The sequence below is a fragment of the Coenobita brevimanus genome, chromosome 103, assembly GCF_032717465.1.
Source record: "Coenobita brevimanus isolate Jiangsu-jjx chromosome 103, ASM3271746v2, whole genome shotgun sequence".
NCBI classification, from domain to species: domain Eukaryota; kingdom Metazoa; phylum Arthropoda; class Malacostraca; order Decapoda; family Coenobitidae; genus Coenobita; species Coenobita brevimanus.
The window spans coordinates 1492097-1515933 of record NC_137056.1 but is presented as its reverse complement, the minus strand read 5'-3'; the positions used below and the strand labels follow the sequence as shown (position 1 = coordinate 1515933).

Here is a 23837-nt window from a genome sequence, read left to right as displayed (position 1 = left end):
TACTGCCTGATCTGTGACGTATTAAGAGACAGCTGACCAGGAGACTAATTCCCTTTTCTGTACACCATATTTGCACTTCTCACCCGGGAAAGTCAAAGTTAGGTTAGGTTTGTTTTTCTGGTATCAGATTAGGTCAGTTTGCATGATGCGTATGGGTGTACTCTGTTTATACTTTACCAGGGTTGCCGATGGTCTTCAAGATTTCAGTTATTACTTTCTCCCGCCACGTCCTGGAGTCGTGGGTGCACTTCTGTAGGGGAGGAGTGGATGTTGGGCCATGGCGGAAGATGTGGTCGAGGGGCAGCACCAGAGGGATGTTGTAGATGAAGGACTCGAGGCTTTTTGGCGACGTGAACGCCTCATCCAGGGTGCTGTGGCGAGAGAGAGAGAGAGAGAGAGAGAGAGAGAGAAATTCATGTGTAAATATTATATACAAACAACGCAGTTTAGATCAAAAGGTCAGGGACTAGGGGCATCGGAGTGAGAAAGTGAGGATCCTGGAGAGACAGAGAGGGGCGAGAAGGGTACAAAGCATTAAGAAGTGGAAGCAAGGACAGTTTTTGAAATGACGGGAAGACCAAGAAAAATGGGAAATTTATGTAAGAAAAAGAAAAAAAAAAAAAAGCGGTAGTTGTGTCCGGGAAATGATTCTTAAGTTTGTTCGGGAATTTGACACCCATGAGTAATCTTATTTATTTATTTATTTCCTTTATTTTTGTTTATTAATACTCACACAAATTCCTGCTCATCCTTTCCGTCCTCTGAATTCCTGCCTGTGATGCCGGGGTGCGTGTCAGCCTGGTGGGGGAAGCAGTCATTTTTTTTTCAACCAGGTTTTATTAATATCTTTCACTCTGAATATAGACTTGAACACCCATTCCCTGAAGCCTAGCTGCCCTACGTGTAACACCTTCACATGTCACCATTTCGGCGCTAATACCCACAGTCCAGTGATATACAGTGGCATATAAGGGAATGTTCATGAGTACTATCCAAAATGCATCACTAAGATACTACGAAGTCCCCTGTATCAATGAAGGTTGTTTTTAAATGGTTTTGGGGTATATTGGAGCACCTTTATCTTAGCGATTTATTCTGCAAATACTCAGAATCCTTTTGAATGTTATTGACGCAAACTAAGTGGATGCTAAAACGAGATAAACAGCGTACAAAGCAGTGTTAAGGTGTAATGTAAAGAGTTTGCGTGGAATATATTGTGGTGACGAAAATATGAAGCAGACAGAGGGAGAGTATGAGAAGGAAGATGGGGAGTGTTACTGTACATGAACTTTGTGTGTAATTCACCGGGTCGGTCAGGATCACTTGATGGTCGTGATCGTCAGCTTTTACCCTCCCGGAAGGGAGCTGAGAGCTCATATAGTCCGATCCAAGGGCAAGGCTGTGACCTTCACACACGCACACACCCGTCCCCTTGCTCCAGGGGGACAGTAACCACTCACTTCGTCAGTGAAACTTTTCTTAACCTGAGCGAGGCGCGAACTCCCGTCCACCGGTTGGCAAGCGAGAACGTTACCACTGCACCAGCGAGCGGTGTGTGTGTGTGTGTGTGTGTGTGTGTGTGTGTGTGTGTGTGTGTGTGTGTGAAGCGGACAAAGACAGAGGATGAGAAGAAAAGCAGAAGGTATTGAACTCTGTGTGTGTGTGTGTGTGTGAAGCGGACAAAGACAGAGGATGAGAAGAAAAGCAGAAGGTATTGAACTCTGTGTGTGTGTGTGTGTGTGTGTGTGTGTGTGTGTGTGTGTGTGTGTGTGTGTGTGTGTGTGTGTGTGTGTGAAACATGAAACAGACAAAAACAGGGGATGAGAAGAAAGGCGGTGGGTATCACATGAACTATTTTTTTACGTGACTGATATGTGAAGCAAACAGAGGCAGTGGCTGAGATAAAAGGGTACTGTGTGGTGATGTTTGGAGTAGATCACACCTCTCTCCCTACCTGCTCGCCACCCCTTCGGTCCACAAGTGCGTCCTGGTCCTTCACCCTGGCCATCTGAAGGACCAAATTGGCAGGGAGGTGGCCATTCACGTCCTTCCGAAGCACAGGGGCCATGTAGAAGCGGAACAGTTTTTCATTCCCAAAGGTCCCATCTTCGCCCAACCTCCTCTGCAGGTCCCCGTAGAAATCCAAGGCATTCACATCATGCGCCTGTCAAGACAAAGGCATAGGGTGAGGGGTTGTGCAGGGCGGGGTGTTGTATTGGGCGGGGTGCTGTGTAGGGTGAGGCGTTGTGTAGAGTGGGATGTTGTGTAGGGTGAGGTGTTGTGTAGGGTGGGTGTTGTGTAGGGTGAGACTGTCTAGGGTGGGGTGTTGTGTAGGGTGGGATGTTGTGTAGGGTGAGGTGTTGAGTAGGGTGTTATGTAGGGTGAGGTGTTATGCAGGGTGTTCCTGGAGATGTGGGAAAAATATCTGGCCGTTCTTGTGTCAATTTTGAGTCAGAAACGCTATGTCAAAGAGGGTCCAGATCTCAGCCGTATTGCAGCTGCTGTTTCTGATGTCCTTAGGGGCGGTAATGACCCGTTCCCCGTAGCGCAGGCCACCACTACGGCACTCCATCCTCGCCTTGGCACTTCTTCGTGACTAGTACCCCCAAAGCCGTTCTTCGTAACTAGATCCCATATAGCACTTCTTCGTGACTAGATCCCCCATAGTCCTTCTTCATCACTAGATCCCCCATAGCATTTATTCGTGACTAGATCCTCTCCATAGCACTTCTTCATGACTAGCATCATCGTGTCAGTTTACTCCTACATTCAACACTGGGAGATGGCACTTTTAGACCAACTTAGAGTGAAGAGAGTATAGATGCATTTACGTGAGAGAGAGAGGCGGCAGATAGGAGGGTCAGGAGCCAGCAGAATGGGTGTGGGTGTTGCATGGCCGTCAGATCGAGTCAGACTGTGATTGTTTCCCGGGACATATTCAACAAACACCTGCCCGTGAGGAAGTACACCTGTTTTTGATGTGTGTATGTGTGTGTGTGTGTGTGTGTGTGTGTGTGTGTGTGTGTGTGTGTGTGTGTAAAATGTCAGGTTTGTCAGGTCTCTCTCTCTCTCTCTCTCTCTCTCTCTCTCTCTCTCTCTCTCTCTCTCACACACACACACACACACACACACACACACACACACACACACACACACACACACACACCGCATATCTTCGTATTTCTCCATATTATCAGCCTGGTACTTCTCTAAATCGTCAGTTTTCGGAAGAGTTGTGTGTTATTAACCCTTTCCTCACCACCACCACCACCACCACATACCACCACACACTACCACACCATATCACACCACCCACCACACACCACCACCACCACGGGCGTTCATCCCATCAGTTCCTTGGTTGACATATGTGGCAGAATATTTTGAGAGAGACAGATGCATATTTCCGTTACACCTGCCTGAGTCACACCTGCCTGCCTTACCTCACGCCACCTGTCTCTCTCACACTCCATCCTTTCAACAACACAATAACCCTTTCAGAACGTGGATATTTTAACTATTTTGCTTTTGCCACCGCTAGAGAGTTGGAGGGGAGGGGAAAGGGGATAGGGACCGTATATAGCCGTGGGATGGGATAGGGAAAGTTTTTGTCATTATGTGTCTGTCTACGTGTGTATGTGTCTTAAAGATGGATAGAGTAGGTATTTCTATATTTTTCTGTCTACTTATATATGTATCTATCTGTGTATATATGTGTCTAAATAAAGAGGGATAAAATACATTTCTATATACTATATGTATCTGTATATGTGCTTGTATGAAAAAAAAAAGTTAATGCCCGGTTTGGTATGGAGATGATATTTGGCTCATGGGTAATGGTGAAGGTATTGAGAGAGAGAGAGAGAGAGAGAGAGAGAGAGAGATGGTGATAGGTGAAGTGGAATATTTCAAACCGAGAGAGAGAGAGAGAGGTGGAATATGTCAGAACTGATGCATACAGATGATGCTCTGTTGATTGCTATAGTTCTTTCACCTTTACTTGGCCCAGATTTTCGTCCTTCAGTTACTTTATTTCCTTTGGCTCAGTGGCAGAATAAGACAGTACTACGGCTCCACATCCTTTCCTTAGCACTTCTTCGTGACTAGCCTCATAGTTTGGTGTTGAATTTTAGGCCATGTTAAAGTGAAGATAGATAGATAGATGGATGGATAGATAGTTGAACAGATAGAAGGAAAATAGTTGTACATTACTGAGATAAGTGTAGTGAGGAAATATAAACAAATCATATGGTCTTTAATCTTTATTGAATGAGTTTTGCAGAGGTTTTGATTGAAGGTTTGTGTGTGTGTGTGTGTGTGTGTGTGTGTGTGTGTGTGTGTGTGTGTGTGTGTGTGTGTGTGTGTGTGTGTGTGTGTGTGTGTGTGTGTGTTCTACGTTTTGTTAGTGATTTTCGTGAGGGCTTGGGTCAGTACTTCTTTTGACGTCAGCAGCTGCTTTCTTGCCTCTTTTAGCTGTGGGGAAGAAAATAAATAAATAAATAAATAACATTAACTCCCCCTCTACTCACACACACACACACACACACACACACACACACACACACACACACACACACACACACACACACACACACACACACACACACACACACACACACACACACGGGAGAGAATTAATATTATCTGCCTGTCTGTGTGTGGAATTGGTATATTTTATTTTATTTTCCTTCCTTCTGGGCGATTTTATTCAATTCTGGATTTTTTAATTTTTTTTTTGGTGCTTAGATTTAACCCCTTGAGTTTGAAAAATGTTTGATTGTTGTTTTATCTAAGCTGGGAGGAATCAAAGGCTGGAGTTCCGCAAGACCTTTACCTGCGAAAGAGAGAGAGAGAGATTCAATAAGTACATATAATCGCACCTTGTCACAGAGCTGGGCGTACTGGGCCTCTCCGTGCAGCGCCTCCAGGAGCTGTTTGGCGCGGACGTGGAGCAGGTGGAAGGTGTCGCGCCCTTCCGCCAAACGCAGTCGGTCTCCACGCCTCACCTGGGCACGTGGGGCAGGTGCGGAGATAGGTAGCGAGTCAGGAGATAGGTAGAGTTGATATGTCAGTAGGGAGATTGAGAGTCAGAAGGTAGGTAGGGAGAGAGTTAGGAAGGTAAGTAGAGAGTTTGGAAGGCAGGCTGAGAGTTAGGAAGGCAGGTAGACTTAGGTAAAGTTGGATAGGCAGACAGGTAGAGTGAGAGTTAGGCAAGTAAATACACTGTTAGACGGGCAGGTAGGCAGAGAGTTAGGTAGAAAGGTTGGTTGGTAGGAACGAAAGCGGGAGGCAAGTTAGGCAGGTAGAAAGACAGACAAGCAGGTAGAATCAGAAACCCGTGTAAAAAGTTTGCCAGTTAGCGATATTTCCTACTTTGAAGACTGTCGTATTGATGTCAGATGATATAACGGAAAATACAGTAAGTCCTCTATAAAATACCGTGAATATTTTTGCCATTAACTGCGTGGTAAATTAAAAGAAAATATATGCCAAATGTTAATTGCTGCCTATGAACCTGCTTTTCCACCCCATGTTTAAAGTACAAGTTGTGGGATATGACAGGAGACAGGGGGACATGGAGGTGATTTGTTTGTGGCCACCCCTTACGGGATGAAGGCGTTTGGCTATAGATAAAGAGATAGTTGTGGGAATGAAGGTAGTGACAGTCAAGAGCACATCCCTAACGCAGGTATTAAAAAAGAAAAAAAAGAAAAAGGCTGTAATCTTGTCATACAGTCTCCTCTCCCTGAGCAAAAAGAACCACCTGTAATCTTCTGTTACGAAATAGGTGAAGAAAACGTAAGAAAAATCCGTGAACGTCTTACTTGCCTCCTATCTCTGAGCAAAGAGAACCAGCTGCAATCTTGTCTTACGAAATGGGTGAAGAAAATTTAAGAGAACTCCATGAACGTCTTACTCGTCTCGTATCCCTGAGCACAAAATCGTAGTGTGTGTTCGCCTTTGCCATACAGGAGAGCACTTCGTCTGCCAGGGTCGCCACCAGGGAGCGATCACTCAGGTGCCACGGCTGGAGGTGCTGTAGTAGGTCCTTTTGCAGACGGATTTTCTTGTTGAGAGGGCTGTGGTCCCAGGAGGGTGTGTCTGTGGGTGGCATGGGATGGTGTATGTATGTTTCTCTCTCTCTCTCTCTCTCTCTCTCTCTGCCATGTACACTTATCTTTTGTGGTTATTGTTTTTGCAGAAATTGTGGGTCTGATTGTTCTTTCTGCCTGTCTGTAGTTAAACGCCTTATTCCCGGAAGGGCTGGGGTAAGTGAATCGCTCCCTTGTCACCCTATTCTCACACCATCCTCTCTCCTATACCACTCCACTCTATCCATTTCATCCTCAGTGTCCCCGCTCCCTCTTCACGCACTCTCCCAGTCAGTCTCTTTTCACTCTTGACATGGCCAGACTACCTCCATCTCTCCCAATACCTCTTAGTACCTTTATCCATCCATTTCATCCTTAGTGTCCCTGATCCCACTCCTCTCTCCACTCGCACACTCTCCTAGTCAGTCTCTACTCTCGACATGGCCAGACTTCCTCCAACTTTCCCAGTACCTGTCTGTCAGTACCTGGGTGACCGATGGCATGAAGGACGTGTGTTATGGCTTCCTCCCGCCACGTCCTGGAGTCGATTTTACACCGTGGCAGGAGTGGACTGGAGGAAGGGTCGTGGCGGAAGAGGTGGTCCAGGGGCAACACCAGCGGAATGTCGTAATTAAAGGACTCGAGGTTTTCCGGCCTCATAAATATCTCATCCAGGGTGCTGAGAGGATCAGAATGGAGAGTGAGAGACTAGTAGGAGAGTGTGTGAGTGAGGTGAAGGGGAACAGGAAGGGGGAGACTGAGGATGGGATGGAGGGATGGAACAGAGAGGTAACTAAGAGAAGGAAGCGTAAGTTGGGGGAAGGACAGCGAAATGGCAGGGGACAGGGCAACATGGAGGTGATTTGTTTGTGGCCACCCCATACGGGATTAAGGCGTCGGGCTTTAGATGATAGATTTTAAAACTTTTTTTATCCTCAGTAAAACAGGAAAATTTTAAAAAATTCCATTGCTGTATTTAATACTAACATGGTCTAGATTTTTGTCCTTTAGCGGTATATCTCACGTAGCTCAGAGGCAGAAAAAGACAATACTATAATTCTACGTCCTTTTCTTTGCACTGTTTCGTGACTAGCACCATAATGTTAATCTCTTGTCACAACTCAGAGTTTAAGATGGAGAGATGGCAATTTTAGGGCAAGTTTATGTAAAAAAGGTATACCTATAAAGCTGATGCGCCAGTGTCCCCAATCTACAGAACTAGTTATGTGGTAAAAGGTGTAACATTTTTGGAACGCATCTACGAACTAACACGACTAATGCATGAAGAGGGAAAGTGATGAATTACAAAACAGAATGGAGAAAACATGCAGCAAGGAGAGGAAAGAATGCTTGACAGAGACACAAACAGTGAGAGTCAGTCATCTCCTGTTACACCCTTCAAGATATTGCAAATGGTTTGTTGTAGGGACATGAGGCGAGGTTACCAAAGTTCAGAATGTTTAACGGGAGGTGGCTGATGATATTATATGATTAAAAAAAAAGATCCGCCACCTGAGAATGTAAATCTGACAAACACCATCAAATGCAAGAAATACACATCCACTTACTCAAACTCTTTGCGGTTCGTTTTGCCTGCAGAGTTGTGGCCAAGAATCCGCTCTTTCAACTCTTCCTGGTGATGATTGCAGCCGTGTTGAGTGCCGTTGCCCACCCTGCCGCTGCCACTCTTCACTCTGGCCATCTGAATCACCAAGTTAGCAGGTAAACCGCCATCAGTGTGTCTCCGTAGCACTGGCACCGCGTAGAACAGATATTTGTTTGCGGTACCAGAGATGAGGTCGCCTATAACGCTGTGGATATCGCTGTATGTGTTTAGTTCGGATACGCGGTACGTCTGTCAACAAAAGGAAAAGTAAAGATAGATTAATTTTTGTGATAATTGGATAGCTTTTGGCGCCATTTGATTCTTGTGCTGTTGAGTGTCTCTGGAACTGCCTATTGCCTACTGCTGTTTTCAGTAGAAGGACAGTAGTTTAGTTGTAAATGAATCTCCTTGGTTACTAGTTAAATCGATCATCTAGACAATCAACAGAACTGAGAGAGAGATTTTCGTCTGGTCAGAAGAGATGCGCTTGTTTTCAGATGTGTTCGGTGGTCCTACCTTGGGGGAAGATGCAGCAGAGAACACCAACAGAAGGAAGCAGTAGATATGTGTACGATTCATGGCGCTGATGAGAGATTAGTACTGTACTAACATTACACACACACACACACACACACACACACTTGTACAAAGGCTGTTACCTAATATATTGACAGCTGTTGTGACATTACCCTCCCTCCCCTTCACCTTTGTTATCCTCATTAGCCATACCTGTCTCTCTTGTCGCCATCCTCACCTCCGTCACCTACTTTTTCCTCCCCCCTCACTTTTTTCTTCTCCATCCACCTTACCTTCCTCCCCTTGCTCCTCACCGTCCTTTCCTCCCCAGTCTCTCGCTCTCACCCACTTTTTTCCTTCCCCACCTCACTGCTTATCCATAGTTTCCTCCCCCACCTGTCTTCACACCCATCTTTCCTTCCTCCCCTCTCCTCTCATCTCTTCTCTCACCCTTTGCCTCGTTCGTATCATCCCTCACTTCCAACTTGCTTCCCTTAGCTATCTCCGCACCCACATTTGTCTTCATATCTCTCTCTCTCTCTCTCTCTCTCTCTCTCTCTCTCTCTCTCTCTCTCTCTCTCTCTCTCGTCTTCCTTTATCTCATTCCTCTCCTTCCTCACCATACCTGTTCCTTTCATCAACTTGGAGGATTTCCTGTACCTTATTTGTGAGTGTTGGGAGACAATACTCCTCTTTTACACACACACACTAATAACCACATTGGCCTTCATCTCACACCTGCTACCACACTAATACATTATCGTAAATAATTCTCTCTCTCTCTCTCTCTCTCTCATTAAAAGGAACACTTAAAAATGGTGAAATTAAAATGAAGGACGTCATTATTATCCTTTCGTTGACGTTAACTTCTAGGCATATTCGGTTCCAGCACTGTTCTGAATGTCTGGAAATTCACAGAGTTATGAAAAAAAATTCCCTCTCAAGACCCATGATAAACTTATATTCTAAGAGTTGGCTGAACGTAGTAGGCTTTCGACTGCATGTTATAGAGTCCCCTGACATGCATGTACTCTACCCACTACTTATTGGGGTCATGTCAGTTTGTTTACGTGCGTTTGTTCGAGTGGCTAGTATGGCTTCGACGTCGACGCAATTTTTCCTTGTTATTTTTTTCATCGCCGTTATGCTATAATGTTTCAGTACTAATTGTATTCCGTTGTTCATAATAACCACTACATTGATAATATAAAGTGTGCACTGAAATATGCATTGGGAAAAAAATCGTAATTACAAGTTGTGAAGCAAATCGGAAAATATGAATAAGGTTATGTCCGACTGTAGACTTGATAGAGAAGAAGAAAAAGAGCGAGTATTCTATGTCTTGCCTCCTTGACTGTTTATCATGCCAATCCTGCTCAGGTAATGAATTATTTAGCGGCATAGCAGGGTTCAAGTATTGTAATAGTGTCTCCTGTCAACATGATTACGAATATTGAGCATATTTATTTGTCAGTAGCCTAGTTCTTGGAAGGAACTTGCATTCGCTTCACCGGCGTATGTACAAGTTTTTGTTTTTGTACAGCTCATAATTTTCTGCCAGGATATTTAGAATGATTTTGACCATTATTATTGGATGTAATTTTCTTTTTATCATTCCCACCCCACCCAATCTCAGGGACCTATTTCTTCCCAGAGAAATTTGGATCAATTAGTTTGAAATACATTATAAATTGTTAGAAAAATATAATCCCAACCTAACCTAACTTTGCAGCCTAACTAGATGAAGACCTAACTTGGGCATACTTTGGTCCCAGCAGTTGTGTATCAAATTCAGATCACTACAAGCAATAAACTTGTAATGTTATTGTTTGTTTGCAGTGGAAGTGTTGTATGTAGAAGAAATACTTCAGACATATCAACTCCTTCACCCCAGTGACATTCTCATTTTATTCTTTCTATCTCCAGACAATTTTATGCAGCTTATTAGAGACTTTGTGGACTAGAGGGATAAGATACAGCCTTCATAAACCCCTTGTGCTATGAGGGGGTTCACCTGTGTTGAGAAAAATCTTGTGGTAGGAGCAGGAATAAAGTAAAAGTATGTCATCAGACTGAAGGGGTTAAATCTCTCAGTTGTATGCTCTGAATTCCCAAGATTCCATGGCTGTACATGCTTAAAATGTTACTGGCCTAATGCTTTTTTTTTTTTTTTTTTTTTTTTTGGGGGGGGGGGCAGACTAAATACCATAGTGAAAATAGTCTGAGGAGCAGTGTAGGATAGTACCATACTGCTGGTCCTCTATTCGTAAAATAAAATTAAAGATATACCAGTAATAGCATTTACTGCATTAGCCTATGCAAGGAAATACATGACTTATTATAAATGAATATATAGAATGAGTGTTGGCTGACTATTTTTTTTTTTTTTTTTTTCCAACAGAATCATTTGGTTTTATTTGTTTTTGTTGCAGATATTTTCTACATATAACTGTTTTTTTTTTTTTTTTCTAGTCAAGAATGCTACCCTCTGCACATTCTTGCACCTTAACCCAGGGAGTCTTTATTTCTGCCCCTGACCTCATTTAGCCTTGAGTATTATATACATCACAATAGGGGATATTAATGAGAATGCCAGAAAACAAATCTTGTTGAAAAAAAAAAAAGTTCTAACTGACAGGCAGAGTTACTACTGTACTACTACTACCCTAGTACTACAATATATAACCAGGTACTGTACTATTATTATTATTATTTATTATCATCATCATTATTATTATTATTTACAACAGAAGCTGGATCTTGAGGAGCTGTTTGGTGACTCGTAGCTTGATGCAGTTGCCCCGGGTGAGGCAGTGTACTGGGAGAGTGTTGACGTTAGCATCAGGTGAGGCTGTGGTGCGAGTGGCAGGGTGTGGCCTGTGTGGGGGGCATCAGGCAACACTTATACACCACTCAGCTACACTTGCCAAGAAGAGGAAAGGCAGGGATGAGAAGGTGGGAACTGTGGAAGGTTTATTAATATTCTAGACTTGTTGACTACTAACATACACTTGGGTGTACTTGCAAAGAAGGGAAAAGGCAGAGGTGAGAAGGTGGAAGTGGTTGAAGGTATGATGAAAAGGTGGGAAATGTTGAAGGTATCTTAATATTCAAGACTGATTAAATGCTAATACCCCATGTAGCTACATTCATAAAGAAGAGGAAAGTCAAAGTTGCAAAGGTGGGGATTAATGAAGACATCTTGGTATTTTAGAGGAAAGGCAGAGTTGAGAAAATGGGAATTGCTGAAAGTCTTTTAATATTCTTGGATGGTTAACTCACCTGATATGCTGTAATGTTACCTTCAGGTACTATACTGTATGTAATTCTCCATAGTATTTATAGTATAAGGGTTGTTTTTTGTTTTTAATCAACTCTGGTCTATCAGGCTGAGCAGACCCATCAGCTACAGGCAAGCAGCTGCCTGTGCAGGGTCATCCTGTGCTCTGACAGCACCTCACCACAGTGAGGTGCAGGAAAGAAGTGGAAGTTTGGTTCTTGGATGGACACTGTATTTGCATCTCTCAACCCAGTTAGCAGGGGCACCATAAAATGGGATAACTTTTACCGTTTTTATTAATAGAACAGTGCAATATTATATTTCTTTACTACTATGTCATACTGAAATTGTATCAGCTTGTGTTTCAACATCATCATGTCATCATCATCATCGTATATCATTATCTTCATCATCATGTTACAATAGAGTAATTCATTTGCCCTGATTACTTTGTTTTGTGTGTTGTGTGCAGCATGCCATACATGTGAACCCCAAACCAAAGAAGTCTGAAGTGGTGTCCATATGGAAGAACATGACGGTACAGCAGCTGGCCGAGGCACTGAACACCGACCTGGGTAAATACTGTTGCAGCACATTTGCCATAATCTTAGGTTAGAGTAGGTTAGGTTCAGTTCACTATGGTGTGTTTAGTTTACATTTAATTAGATTAGGTTGGGTTAGATTAGGTTAGATGTGGTTGGAATGGTCTAGGTTAGGTTTGGTGAGATTATATAAGATTGGGTTATGTTAAGTTTGATGGACTTATGTAGGGTTGGGTTAGGTTAGATTGCTTCCTCTACTTTAGTGTCATCTGCTGCCCTCTGTTGTGCATGAGTTGGAAAATGCTGAAAATCCTTCACTTTATATCTCATATGCAGGTATTCGGTTACTGGATGTTGTTGATTAAGGAATGAGGCTTTATGTCAGGAAAATATGATTTCATATATTTGTGTGTCATTTTACTCAAAATTATATTTTCAAACTCCAAAATCATACCAATTCCATATTGTAGTAAAACGTGAAATTATTAAGTGCTAGATTATTGATGTTTTACTGTATTGTACTGTCTGTGTTTATTTAGAATTACAAATTATCAAATGGCACTAAGGTTGTATTGTGTATTAGGCAGTCACTTTATTATCTAATATTACAGGTTATCATGTGCCCACTGAGATTTTACTGTGCTGTCTATTTTGTGATATGGTCAGACACTGTGTTTGAGCTGCTGCTGTATGTTGAGGACAGTGACTCATATGATGAGCCACACAGCCCCATAGACAACCTGCGAGTGAGCCAGGATGCCGTCAAGAAGGCAGGACTCCGCTTCAGGATCACAAACCCTGTGGATGACACTCACACCAGGGAGGAAAAGAACAAGGATGCTTTTAGGAGGTGAGGCAGGCAGGGAGGGTCCATGCAGTGGAATGAGGATGGAGAGACTAACTATCCGTCTGTCTAGAGCCATATGCCTGATCCCAGGAGGGGGGGGTGCACACAGAGTGCCTCCTTGTCATCCTGTCCTCCTTCACTCTCCAGCTCATACTACCTTCATGCATATAGAGACAAAGGGCCAAGTTCTTATCAGCTTAGGAGGTTTTCTAATACCTGTCTTATGCATGTTATACCTAAATATTCTTATATTTGTTGCTTATATCAAGAGAGTATTCAGCTACTGTATGCAGAAATACACCAGTAATGAAGAAGTGCTGGGAAGCCTCCTCAGCTGGTAATATTAAGGGTTAATATGACAGTTTTCATCCATCCAGATAAAAATAAGTATTGTTGTTCTTGTTGTTTTAGTTCCAGCCACATTTGACCATAAACAAGGTGGACTACAGGCTGAAGCTATTGTTCTGTATACCACTGTCTCCATGTGGGAATAGGATTTTAACAGAAAATTCATTTTCAGGCCCATGAGCCCAAGGTACATGTGCTAAATGAAATAGAATCATGTGGTATATTCCTGAACTAGATTTTTAAAGAAAGCATCCAAACATTGGAGGGATGAATGCAGTCATACAAGGTGACTGTATTATTTGATTTTCTCTTAATTCAGATAGACCTAATTAGTAATTACACTTTGTTGTTTGTTTTATCTGCAAGGAAAGTGGATAAAGTATAGCCATGTACTGAAACTGTTTTATTGTGAATTTATATATGTGATGTGTGCTGTCCTTTAATGCAGTTCATTTATGCTGTCAAGTCTGCAGTAAACTGAAAAATTGCCTGTCAAAGGTCCATTGTTATTAATAAAGCTGATTTCCCAGTCTCCCATTTTACAGTGTGCCTGGATTGGAAATATTTGTGATAGTTTAGAGCACATCCCTATCAAAGAGCAAAAACTTATCACGAAGCATTATGTCCTCAGACCTCCTCCACAGGAAGAAGAGCTTGTGAGGCGACCACCAGTGGTGACAATAATGGGCCACGTGGACCATGGCAAGACCACACTGCTGGATGCACTCAGACACTCGTCCATTGTTGACACAGAGTTTGGAGGAATCACACAACACATCGGGGCTTTCTCAGGTATGTGCCAAGTAATGTCTTTAGCCATGTCTGCATAGAGTTCAGGGGCATCAAACAGATACACAACACATCAAAGCTTTCTCAGGTTTAGTGCAGAGGGACACCTTTGGCCAAATAGAGGATTTTATACTGCACAGTGCAGTACGTTGGTCTGTATTCTCATCAGCTTAGGAGTCTCCATAGTAAAATTTCCCTTCCAGTTTATTTCTCCATAAAAGTAGAATAATCTGTCTTTATTGCAATATGATGATCATGGCCTAACCAAGTGTGGTTTGCATATCCTGCCTCATACAAAACTCTGTTATGGTAGTTTTAATGGTTGTATGATGAGAGCCTTTGAAACTCATGGGGTTTATTTGAACCTCTGTTGTACCAACAACATAACATAAAGCTTAAGATATTCAGGCTTGCCAACAACCTGTATGTAACTATATCAGACATATGTTTAAATGTTCAGCCAAACCATTACACAACACTTGTAAATTGTTGTACATGCTAAGTGGTTGGTGGGGGCACTCACCATCCACTCACTCGATGTAGTGCTGCTTTTGGGTGCTTGCCCTTTCTTGTCCTCCTTTCTTCCATCCTTCCTCTTCTGTCTTTCTTTCCTTCACTCATTCCTCTTCCTGCTGTCTGTGGGTGACTCTACACTGAGTGGCAAGTGAAAAGGTTTCATGTACACTTGGAAACCAGTTACTATGCTGGGTGGTAACCATATAACCAGATTATGGCACCTGGTGGTGTAGTGGGAAATTAAGGCGCTCCAGTCGGATTGAGCCAATGCAGGTTTATATCCAAGGGGTGGTTGGGGTTTATTGCTTATGTAATGCCACTCAGAGATGAGTGAGGCTGGTCACTCTCATCTTAAATGTCAGGACCAACTTGTGTAGCCCCAGGTTCCTATGCTTCTCAAAGGGCAACACCAGACTAGATGATAAATGAATGAATGATGTACATTCTAACAATATATGAGGACCATTTACCGGTAATTGTATTTTTCTTGTTCTTTTGAGTAGTCACTATTTTTCTTCACTTTCATCCTCACAGTGAAGCTGGACTCTGGAGAGCAAGTAACATTCCTGGACACGCCAGGCCATGCGGCGTTTGGTGCCATGCGGGCGCGTGGAGCCACTGTGACAGATGTGGTGGTGCTTGTGGTGGCAGCTGATGACGGGGTGATGGAGCAGACACAAGAATCCATCAAATATGCTTTGCAGGCCCAGGGTTAGTTCAAGATTTTTTAGCTTATCTTGACCAATATTTTCATCCTTTTGCAATTTATTTCATTTAGTTGCAGTAAATGACAATGTCATAGCTTTGTTCTTTGCGTAGCACTTCTTCATGACTATTATCATATGCTACATTTGATGTTTACCATTGGACAGAGGGAGGAAGAGGGTGAATCATCACTGCTTTTGCAGTTTATTTCACATAGCCCATTGGCAGTAAGACTGTATAACTCTTCATCATTTCCATAGTACTTATTGACTAGTATCATGTTCTTTTGTAGTTGCTCACCACTGGATAGAGGATGTATGTGAATTACTACTGCTTAATTTTCATCTTGCTTTGTGTAATGAATTATGATATTTTGGAACATATCATTGAGTGCTTATTTAAAAAGTGTTTCCATGTGTGATGCTTTCTAATGTGTTGCCTTATTCTGCAGTTCCCATAGTGGTGGCCATCAACAAGATTGACAAACCTGAGGCAGACATTGTGAGTACTGAACTACAGTACCGGTATAATTTATCTCCACAACTCCCTTATACCTTTAATTTCCCAATACGATGGTCTTTTTTATACTGTATTTTATTCTTCCTTTACCTCCAGGCACTCATTCAGCCGAGGATTCTGGTTGCTTTTGAGAGAAATTGTTTGGTAAGGGCAAGAATAAGATTATAAATTAGGTACTAATGGTCGAAAGAGTTCTTTTTTTGACATTATTATTATTATTATTATTATTTTTATTTTTTTTTATTTTTATTTTTTTATTATTTCACTTCTTGACACTACACATTTTTATTTTACTTTGTACTCTAAAATACATTTGAACTTGATGAGACAGGAAACAATCTCCTTTTACCTCTTCATCCCACATATGCCTAGAGAGTTTTTATATTTTTTTTGGTTATCATCATCATGATCATTATACTGTAGATTTAATAGCATAAAAGAGGAGACTGTCAAAAAAGGCAGCATATTACAAGGACTCAATATTTCCATCAGGAGAGAACCAAGCGCATGTTGCTGGGTGCGGGTCTACAGCTGGAGGAGGCCGGCGGTGATGTTCAGGCAGTGGGCATCTCAGCGCTCCACGGCACCAACCTGGATCAGCTGGTGGAGGCAGTGGTGATGCAGGCCGAGCTGCTTAACGTACGCGCCGACCCGAAAGGCCTGGTTGAGGCCACTGTCATTGAGGCCAGAGTTGACACCGGCCGAGGAAAGGTTAGTGTTGCTTGGACATGGGGTGAGGCAAAGTCAGTGTTGCTTGGACATGAGGTGAGATAAGATCAGTGTTGCTTGGACATGGCATGAGACATGGTCACTGTTGCTTGGGTATGTGGTTAAGCAAGGTCAGTGTTGTGTCTCACACATGGGACAAGGAAAGATTGGTATTTGCTTGGTCACACTTCATAGTAGATTCACAGTTTTCAGTTAATTCCTTGTAATAATTATTATTTGTGAAGGTGAATTAACTATAGTTATGTAGTATTGTATATGTTGCAGGTAGTGACGTGTGTGGTGCAGCGTGGGACCCTAAGGCGTGGTGCAGTGCTGGTGGCGGGCACGGCGTGGGGGAAGGTGCGCAACATGTTTGACGACACCGGCAGACCCATACAGGCAGCACCACCTGCTACACCAGTACAGGTCAGTCCCACTATACTCTCTTTACCTTAGCTTGGCTCAGATTTTTATTATTCTACAACACAAGCAGCAGCACCAGTTCAGGTCAGTGCTAACACAGTATCTCACACACCTTGAAGCACCAGTGATCACAGGCTGACCTGTTTTGCAGTAGCCAGTGAAAGGAAACATGTACAATTAGTGAGATATTGCTGCTATTGTTACCCCAGGCTCAGTTGAACATGAATTCAGTGGACTGCAGGCTAAAGTTGCCTTTCTTCTGTGGTTTACTCCATTGTTCTCCTTTCAGGGAATAGGGAGGTAGTTGAGGTGTGTTTGTATAACCGGGCTGCTCTGCCATCCAGTTATATTGGTGCCTCACTAGGAGTTCAGTTTAAGCACCACTACATACCTTAAAAAACAAAAATGTGTCTGTGTAGTTTTAGACATGTAATATATTTCCGTAGCCCCTGTCCTTGTTCAGCCATATCTGCTGCAGTCCCTATTGTCAGTAGTAATTTACAGCCCTGTGTATGCTTAATTGTCTTAATTACCTCACTGCAGTGCTGGAGAGGGGTGCCATCATGTGATGGTACCAGTACAACTTCCTGCTTATACAGAACAAACTTCCTCACTCCCCTTCCTATCCCCTAAAAGGAGGATGGTGGACTGCAGGAAAAGGGCAACTTGAGCCTGCAGTCCACTGGCTACACATCCAGGTGAGCCTGGGGTTGCAGCTACAACTATTACTAAGTTTTCTTTCATTCCAGATCATTGGGTGGCGTCAGTTGCCGTCAGCAGGGGACTTGGTGCTGGAGGTGGAGTCCGAACATCGGGCGGCAGAGGTGGTGGGTTCAAGGCAGCACCAGGAGATTGAGGTGAAGATGGCTGAGGATGAGGTGGCCATCAAGCAGAAACTGGAGGAACACTTGCGGGTCTACAGGGCACAGCTGGAGGAGAAGAGAAGGCTGGGGATAAGGTGGGTGCGTGGGTTGTGGAGATGGGTTAAGAGACTTAGGATGAGATGGCTGGGTGGGTTATGAGGTTTAGAATAGGCTGCATATGATAGGAAGATGGATGGATTGCAAGCTTATGGTGATGATGATACTCTTGCTGATGCACAGCTGCTGGCACCAGTGTGGGAGAAATAGGTCCTCTGTGTTATAATATGAAAGCGTTTGATTCATTAAGCCCAATTTTTTTTTTTTTTTTTTTTTTTTTTTTTTTTTTTTCTATCAGTCTTATCCAGCTTAGGATAGACTTTTGGAACTGGAAGGGTTAGATGTAACATTAGTAAAACCCTTCAGTATGAGAGGCCTTTCATATGGAAGAATCTAGCTGATAAGTGTTATGATATGTGTAAGTGTGAGTGCTTTTGTTTATGAGTTGAAGTCAGGATTCCAGGCACTTGAATAGTGAGTGAATGAGAGTATAGTCCATTTAATTGGGCCCACTCATGCTTAGTTTCTCTCATTTGGTTTTCCCTGCTCTCAGGACTCTACATCCCCCATCATTGGGTGGAAAAAAGTTTTGGATTATGATGATGTTGATACATAAGAAATAAACTTGGAAGGACATCACCCACATTCAAGGGATTAATCAAGTGGTAACCCTTGCAGGAGAAAGCTGCGTTCCCGTGGCCCAAGGGAGAAAGAAATCCGCGATGAGGACACTGGACCTCGTGTGAGCATCGTGGTAAAGGGTGACGTGGATGGGTCTGTGGAGGCCATACTGAATGTGCTGGACACCTATCACAGCCCTGAGTGTCACCTGGATCTCATCAGCTATGGCGTCGGGGAAATCACACCATCTGATGTCTCCATGGCTGAGGCATTTAAAGGTGGGTGCAGGTTTTCACTATTTTTCTCTTTTCTTGCTTTATGAACCCTACCTCACCTGATCCTATGATGGGAAAGGAAGTCAGGACAATTATGTTGATGGGGATGTTTGTGACCATGCAGTGGAGCTGATTTATGTATATATTTTGGGGAGGAGGGAGGTGGGGGGACTCAAATGACATGTCAATGACTTTCAACCATGTGTAGATCTTTTTGGAATGTCATACCCTATGATGTCTCAGTGGCAGAGACATTCAGAGGTTTGTGGATTTTGTGTCTTTGAGGTGCAACTGAATTTTGAAGACATGAATAATGAATGAGGGACTTTCAAATATGTGTGGACATTTGTATCCTTTCATAATGTGACAGCACCAACTGTACCTTTAGTTTATTCAAGTCTACATCACCTCTCACCTATTCCATCCATTTATCTTCATTCACAGCGTGTAACAGGCATTATCTTCACTTCAGTTAATTCTTCTGTATCTCTCACAGGTCTTCACTCTCAAATCCTCTTGTTTCTCATTTTATTCCAGGGACCATCTATACCTTCAATACACGGGTACCCGACGAAGTACGGAAAGCTGCAGCCAAGTCTCGTGTGGCTATCAAGGAACACAACATTATATATCATTTTGTGGATGACCTGAAGGAGGAAATATCAAACCACCTGCCTGAGAAGGAGGTGGAGGAGGTGTTAGGTGAGTGGCTGTGATGATGGTGGTGGTGGTGTTGATATTGTACCTGAGTAATTTCTGAGTGGCATTTAGGCTTTGTAACACCTTTTTCTTAGTGATTAATTATGCCTTAATTTTAACTTTTATGTTATTTGTATATTTTCTGTACTTAGAATCAGTAACATACAAGAGGATTTGTAGGTGTAAAATGCAGGATAAACTAGTGAGGAAGAGGTGTTATAAAATGTACAGAACTTCTTAGAATCTGGCCTTGTAACCTTTCCATTGTGATGTTCTCCTTGTTTTAGTATTGCTTCCCCCAAGTGATTTGATTCTGGTTATGAGTGATCTGTCAAAGTAAAGATGGTGGGTATTTATAACTTTACAAAGGTTTCTAACCGGTTCCAGCTCATTCAGTGTCTGTATGTAGTCAGACTGGAGGGTTAATCAGACTGTTAACCAGGGAGATTTATTCCTACCTTATAACCATGGCTTATCCAGTGTCATGCAGCCATGACCCAGTATTCACTTTGTGAGTGGCTCAGTTCCTCCAGATGAAAACAAACTGTCTGGTTTGTGTTGGTATATTCTTCATTCTACCTCTCCATCTCATCCCATCCCAAGTTTTTGCACTCCAACTCTTCCCCATTCTGACTCTTCATTCTACCTCCCTTCCACACCCTGACTCTTCAGGCTACCTCTGCCTTGGCTACTCTTTCCATCCTGGCTCTGGTTCACATTAATTTTCCCCACTTTACTCTCCATATTGTCTTCTCTCAGGTCTCCACACCCCAGCTCCTCCCCACCCTGGCTTGTATTTGAAGTGGCTTTGGGTGTTTTGTAATGCATCTCTCTTTGTGATATTTGCTGCATCATGCATTTCAGTATCCTCGTGTATGTTATTGATGTAAACTGTGTCAGTATTTGATTATATAAATGTCAATCAGTATTAAAGTTTTATAAATATCAGTGCACTGTTAAAATAATGTAAATAATGAATAAGAGCATGTTAAGGTGTAATTTATCCTTTTTCTATGTCAATGATGTAAAATTCGTCTGTATTAGAGCAATATAAGCGAATGTAAAAGACAGTATTAAGGTGTAGCTAAGATGCAAAATAAATCACCAGTGAAGAGGTGCTATGAAATTTCCTATGCCACTTCAAACACATGCCCTGATGCTTCATTCTATTTCTATCTCCCCTGCTCTCCATGTCCCCACTGCCTCTGACCACTGCAGGAGAGGCTAATGTGATAGAAGAGTTCATTATCACGGAGGGTAAGAAGAAGGTGGCAGTGGCCGGGTGTCGATGCGTCAAGGGCTCACTCAAGAAACATGCTGTATACAGGCTGGTGCGGGAACAGGAGGTCCTCTTTGAAGGTCAGTGCTGTCCTCACATGTACTTCCACAATTAAAAGCTTGCCAACACACACTTCCTTCTTGAAACTCACACGTTGTGACATTTTATTACAAAGATCAGATTTCTTGTCTGCTAACAGTTCCCAACAACTGGTTTGAAATAATTATAATCAGCTGGTTCTGGCACTTTTATTGATGATATCAGCAGTACCATGGTAAACCATTATATGGGGATTCTGTAAAAGTAGGCATGACATCATTTGATTTGATTTGATTTGACATTTTCCCACTGGCTGTGACAGTGGAAGGTCTATCTAGCTATCTGTCTATACCCAGACACCATAATCCCTTAAAGGGTGGTCATGTAAGTTAGTTGTTTTGCAGGAAGGGACACTACCCCTCCACCAATCCAATTTCTGACAGATAGGGAACAGTGAAAGGTGTTACATGGTGTGGTATTTTATTGTTATCTGATTAGATGATGATTGAATGAATATTAACAAAATAATATGGAGCACACAACAAAAAGTACAAGAAGGAAGGATATTCTATAATATTTAGGGAGGAAGGAGAAATGTGGAAGGCAGGATAGAGTACTAGAAAGGGATTATTGGCAACCTTTTGCTAATGGTAGTATAGTCTTATTTGATATTAATACTCTTGGTGGTATTTTAGATACTACACAAGCACCTCATTCAATGAATCCATTATAAATACTACTGAAAAAGCACCCCAGAGTCAAAGGTATTTGTCTCGTTAACTCTCCTCCTCATACTGGCTCCACATAACCACCATCTCTTCACCACATTGTTCCATCTTTATCTCTTTTCAGTTGCTACTTCAGTAGCCACTGCTCCTCTGAACTGTTTACTTGCATCCCTCCACCACTACGGTTGATGCGTAGCACCCATTTAGCAACAAACTCTCATCCCATTTTTGTCCAATTCTCTAATGCAAGAGTTAACCGTTACTCTCCGTCCTTCATGTATGCTTCAGGTCAGCTCTGGAACTGTCAGTATTTCCTACCACCTACGATCTCCAGCCCATCAATTGCAGTGTGTCCAGGCATCTCGAAATGAACAGACCTTGAATTTGGCTCTCTCTCTCTCTCTCTTTTTTTTTTTTTTTTTTTTTTTTTTTTTAATACATGGAGGGAACAATTTTTGGATTCCTGACCATTGGTTTCCTCTTCCTTGCATAAAAAAATAAAATCTAGTTTTCACGATTCAGTATAAAATTTTGAAGTCAGAGCTGAGTGTTTCTTGCGCTGTACACCGATGGTCTTCTGTGTACATCACTCTAAATTGTAGGAATTTAAGTCCTGGCATCATTATACATGCATAAGTGATAATGCCTACAGTCAGCTCTCCACTTTGTGTACAAAATCACCTCCCTTCCATCTCACCATCCCAAGGCAAACTGTCATCAATGCGACACTTGAAGTCTGAAGTTGACACCATTGCTCGAGGTCGAGACTGTGGCCTAAAGGTGGATGATGAGGAGGTGAGGTTCCAGCCTGGCGACACTCTCATCTGTTACCAGCTCAACAAGGTCAAACAGACGACTGACTGGGACCCGGGCTTCTGAGGTGGTTGCTGTATGATTATGATTTTGAAGTCCTTGGCTCGGCATGTGTAAGTCTTATTTTTTATTTTATTTATTAATTTTTACCTGTTGATGGCCATTAACAGTGATTTTGGGTGCCATTTAACTCTAGCAGTGCCAGAGTACCACAGACAATTTGTATGAGCAAGTTTTTAAAGAGGCAATAATTAATGTTCATACTGTCACCAACCTTTAACTAGGGTCACCCTAAGCCAGCTGCCATCCAAGGCTAATGATCCAGGCAACCCCAGGTATTGCCTTTTAGGTGTGTATGTATGTGTAGGAATCTTACCTTGGACTTTATGTAAATGTGGTTATGTCTCATACCTGGAAGTGTTGGACAAGGCTGACTGTTGGGCATTTGGCTCCACACCACTCCCATGGTAGTCTCTCCCAGGAATGATAATGACAGTGTTTTGTTAAGTTTGTATAAATAAAATATATCTGATTAAATGAATATTTATTATTGTACTGTGTGGTTAACAGTAAGATAATGCAGCATAACTGTTGCCTCAGACTTACTGTATGTTGGTGTTAAGGTTACATCACACCAGCAGCAAGTAGTATTTAATTTAGTGTTTTTGAGCTTTTCTAAACAAAAACATATATACAGTATATATATTTGAGTGAGACCCTTGGAAGTACTGGCTGAAAAAGTCACAAATAAACACTGGACCAGGCATCTCAGTAAACAGTACCATAGAAAACTGACCATGGTTTTATAAGTTATTTGTGCTAAGCCTATTTTTGTATTTACAATGTGACATTGAAGAAGAATATCTTGATCATCAGTAATGTTATCCCAGTGTGTGCACATATTTACACAAGATGAAAGTTTTATATATATACACAACTTTATACTTACTATCACAGCTAATGACATGGCACATCCCATTTTTATGCATAATCTTCCAGCTGTCCCATCAATTCTGTCAGCTACAATACTTTCCCAGCTCTTTGAGCTACACCTCCATATCTCCTTTACTTTTGTCTGTTCCCTTATCAAGTATACTCTCTTTTAGTTTCTATATGTTATACCCAGCATAATCCTTTGCTTTCCTCTCTGGTCACTCCAGAGTCTATGTTCCAACGATTTTGTTAGACTCCACACTTCTGATCCATAAGTTAGAGCAGGAAGGAAAGTAAATCCTTCTTATTTCAGTGATTGTCATAGACTCCTTTTTCATAGTCCATAAGTTAGAACAGGAAGGAACACACCCATTAAATCAACTACTTTCCCAGTCCTTTAAGCCGTACCTCCATTAATATGTACGCCCGAAGACTAGGGTCCTCCACCTCCTTCTCAATGGTTCGAATTGCCTCTGCTCCACCGTCCTTGTAGTGCTCTACCAGCCTGTTTGCATACTGAATCCACACACAGTTTGGACACCCAGACATACAGCAGGTTGTTGGGGGAGGAGGTGTGGTTTGCTCTGATTTTTTATAGTGCAAAGGTCTTGTCTTTTTTAATACTGCTTTGTCTTCCCT

The 23837-nt window shown here is 42.4% G+C and overlaps 1 protein-coding gene across 1 annotated transcript; it reads left to right on the top strand.

The window, feature by feature from the left end:
• The first annotated feature begins 9534 nt into the window (after nucleotides 1-9534).
• Nucleotides 9535-22358, top strand: mIF2 (mitochondrial translation initiation factor 2). Its single transcript, XM_080284831.1, has 14 exons — nucleotides 9535-9594; nucleotides 10965-11169; nucleotides 11967-12069; nucleotides 12703-12886; nucleotides 13863-14023; nucleotides 15071-15247; nucleotides 15693-15742; nucleotides 16253-16471; nucleotides 16754-16894; nucleotides 17641-17849; nucleotides 18490-18710; nucleotides 19245-19409; nucleotides 20625-20765; nucleotides 22159-22358. Exons 1-14 carry the CDS (start codon nucleotides 9578-9580, stop codon nucleotides 22329-22331), a joined length of 2166 nt encoding a protein of 721 aa, XP_080140957.1. The 5' UTR covers nucleotides 9535-9577; the 3' UTR covers nucleotides 22332-22358.
• The last annotated feature ends 1479 nt before the right edge of the window (nucleotides 22359-23837 follow it).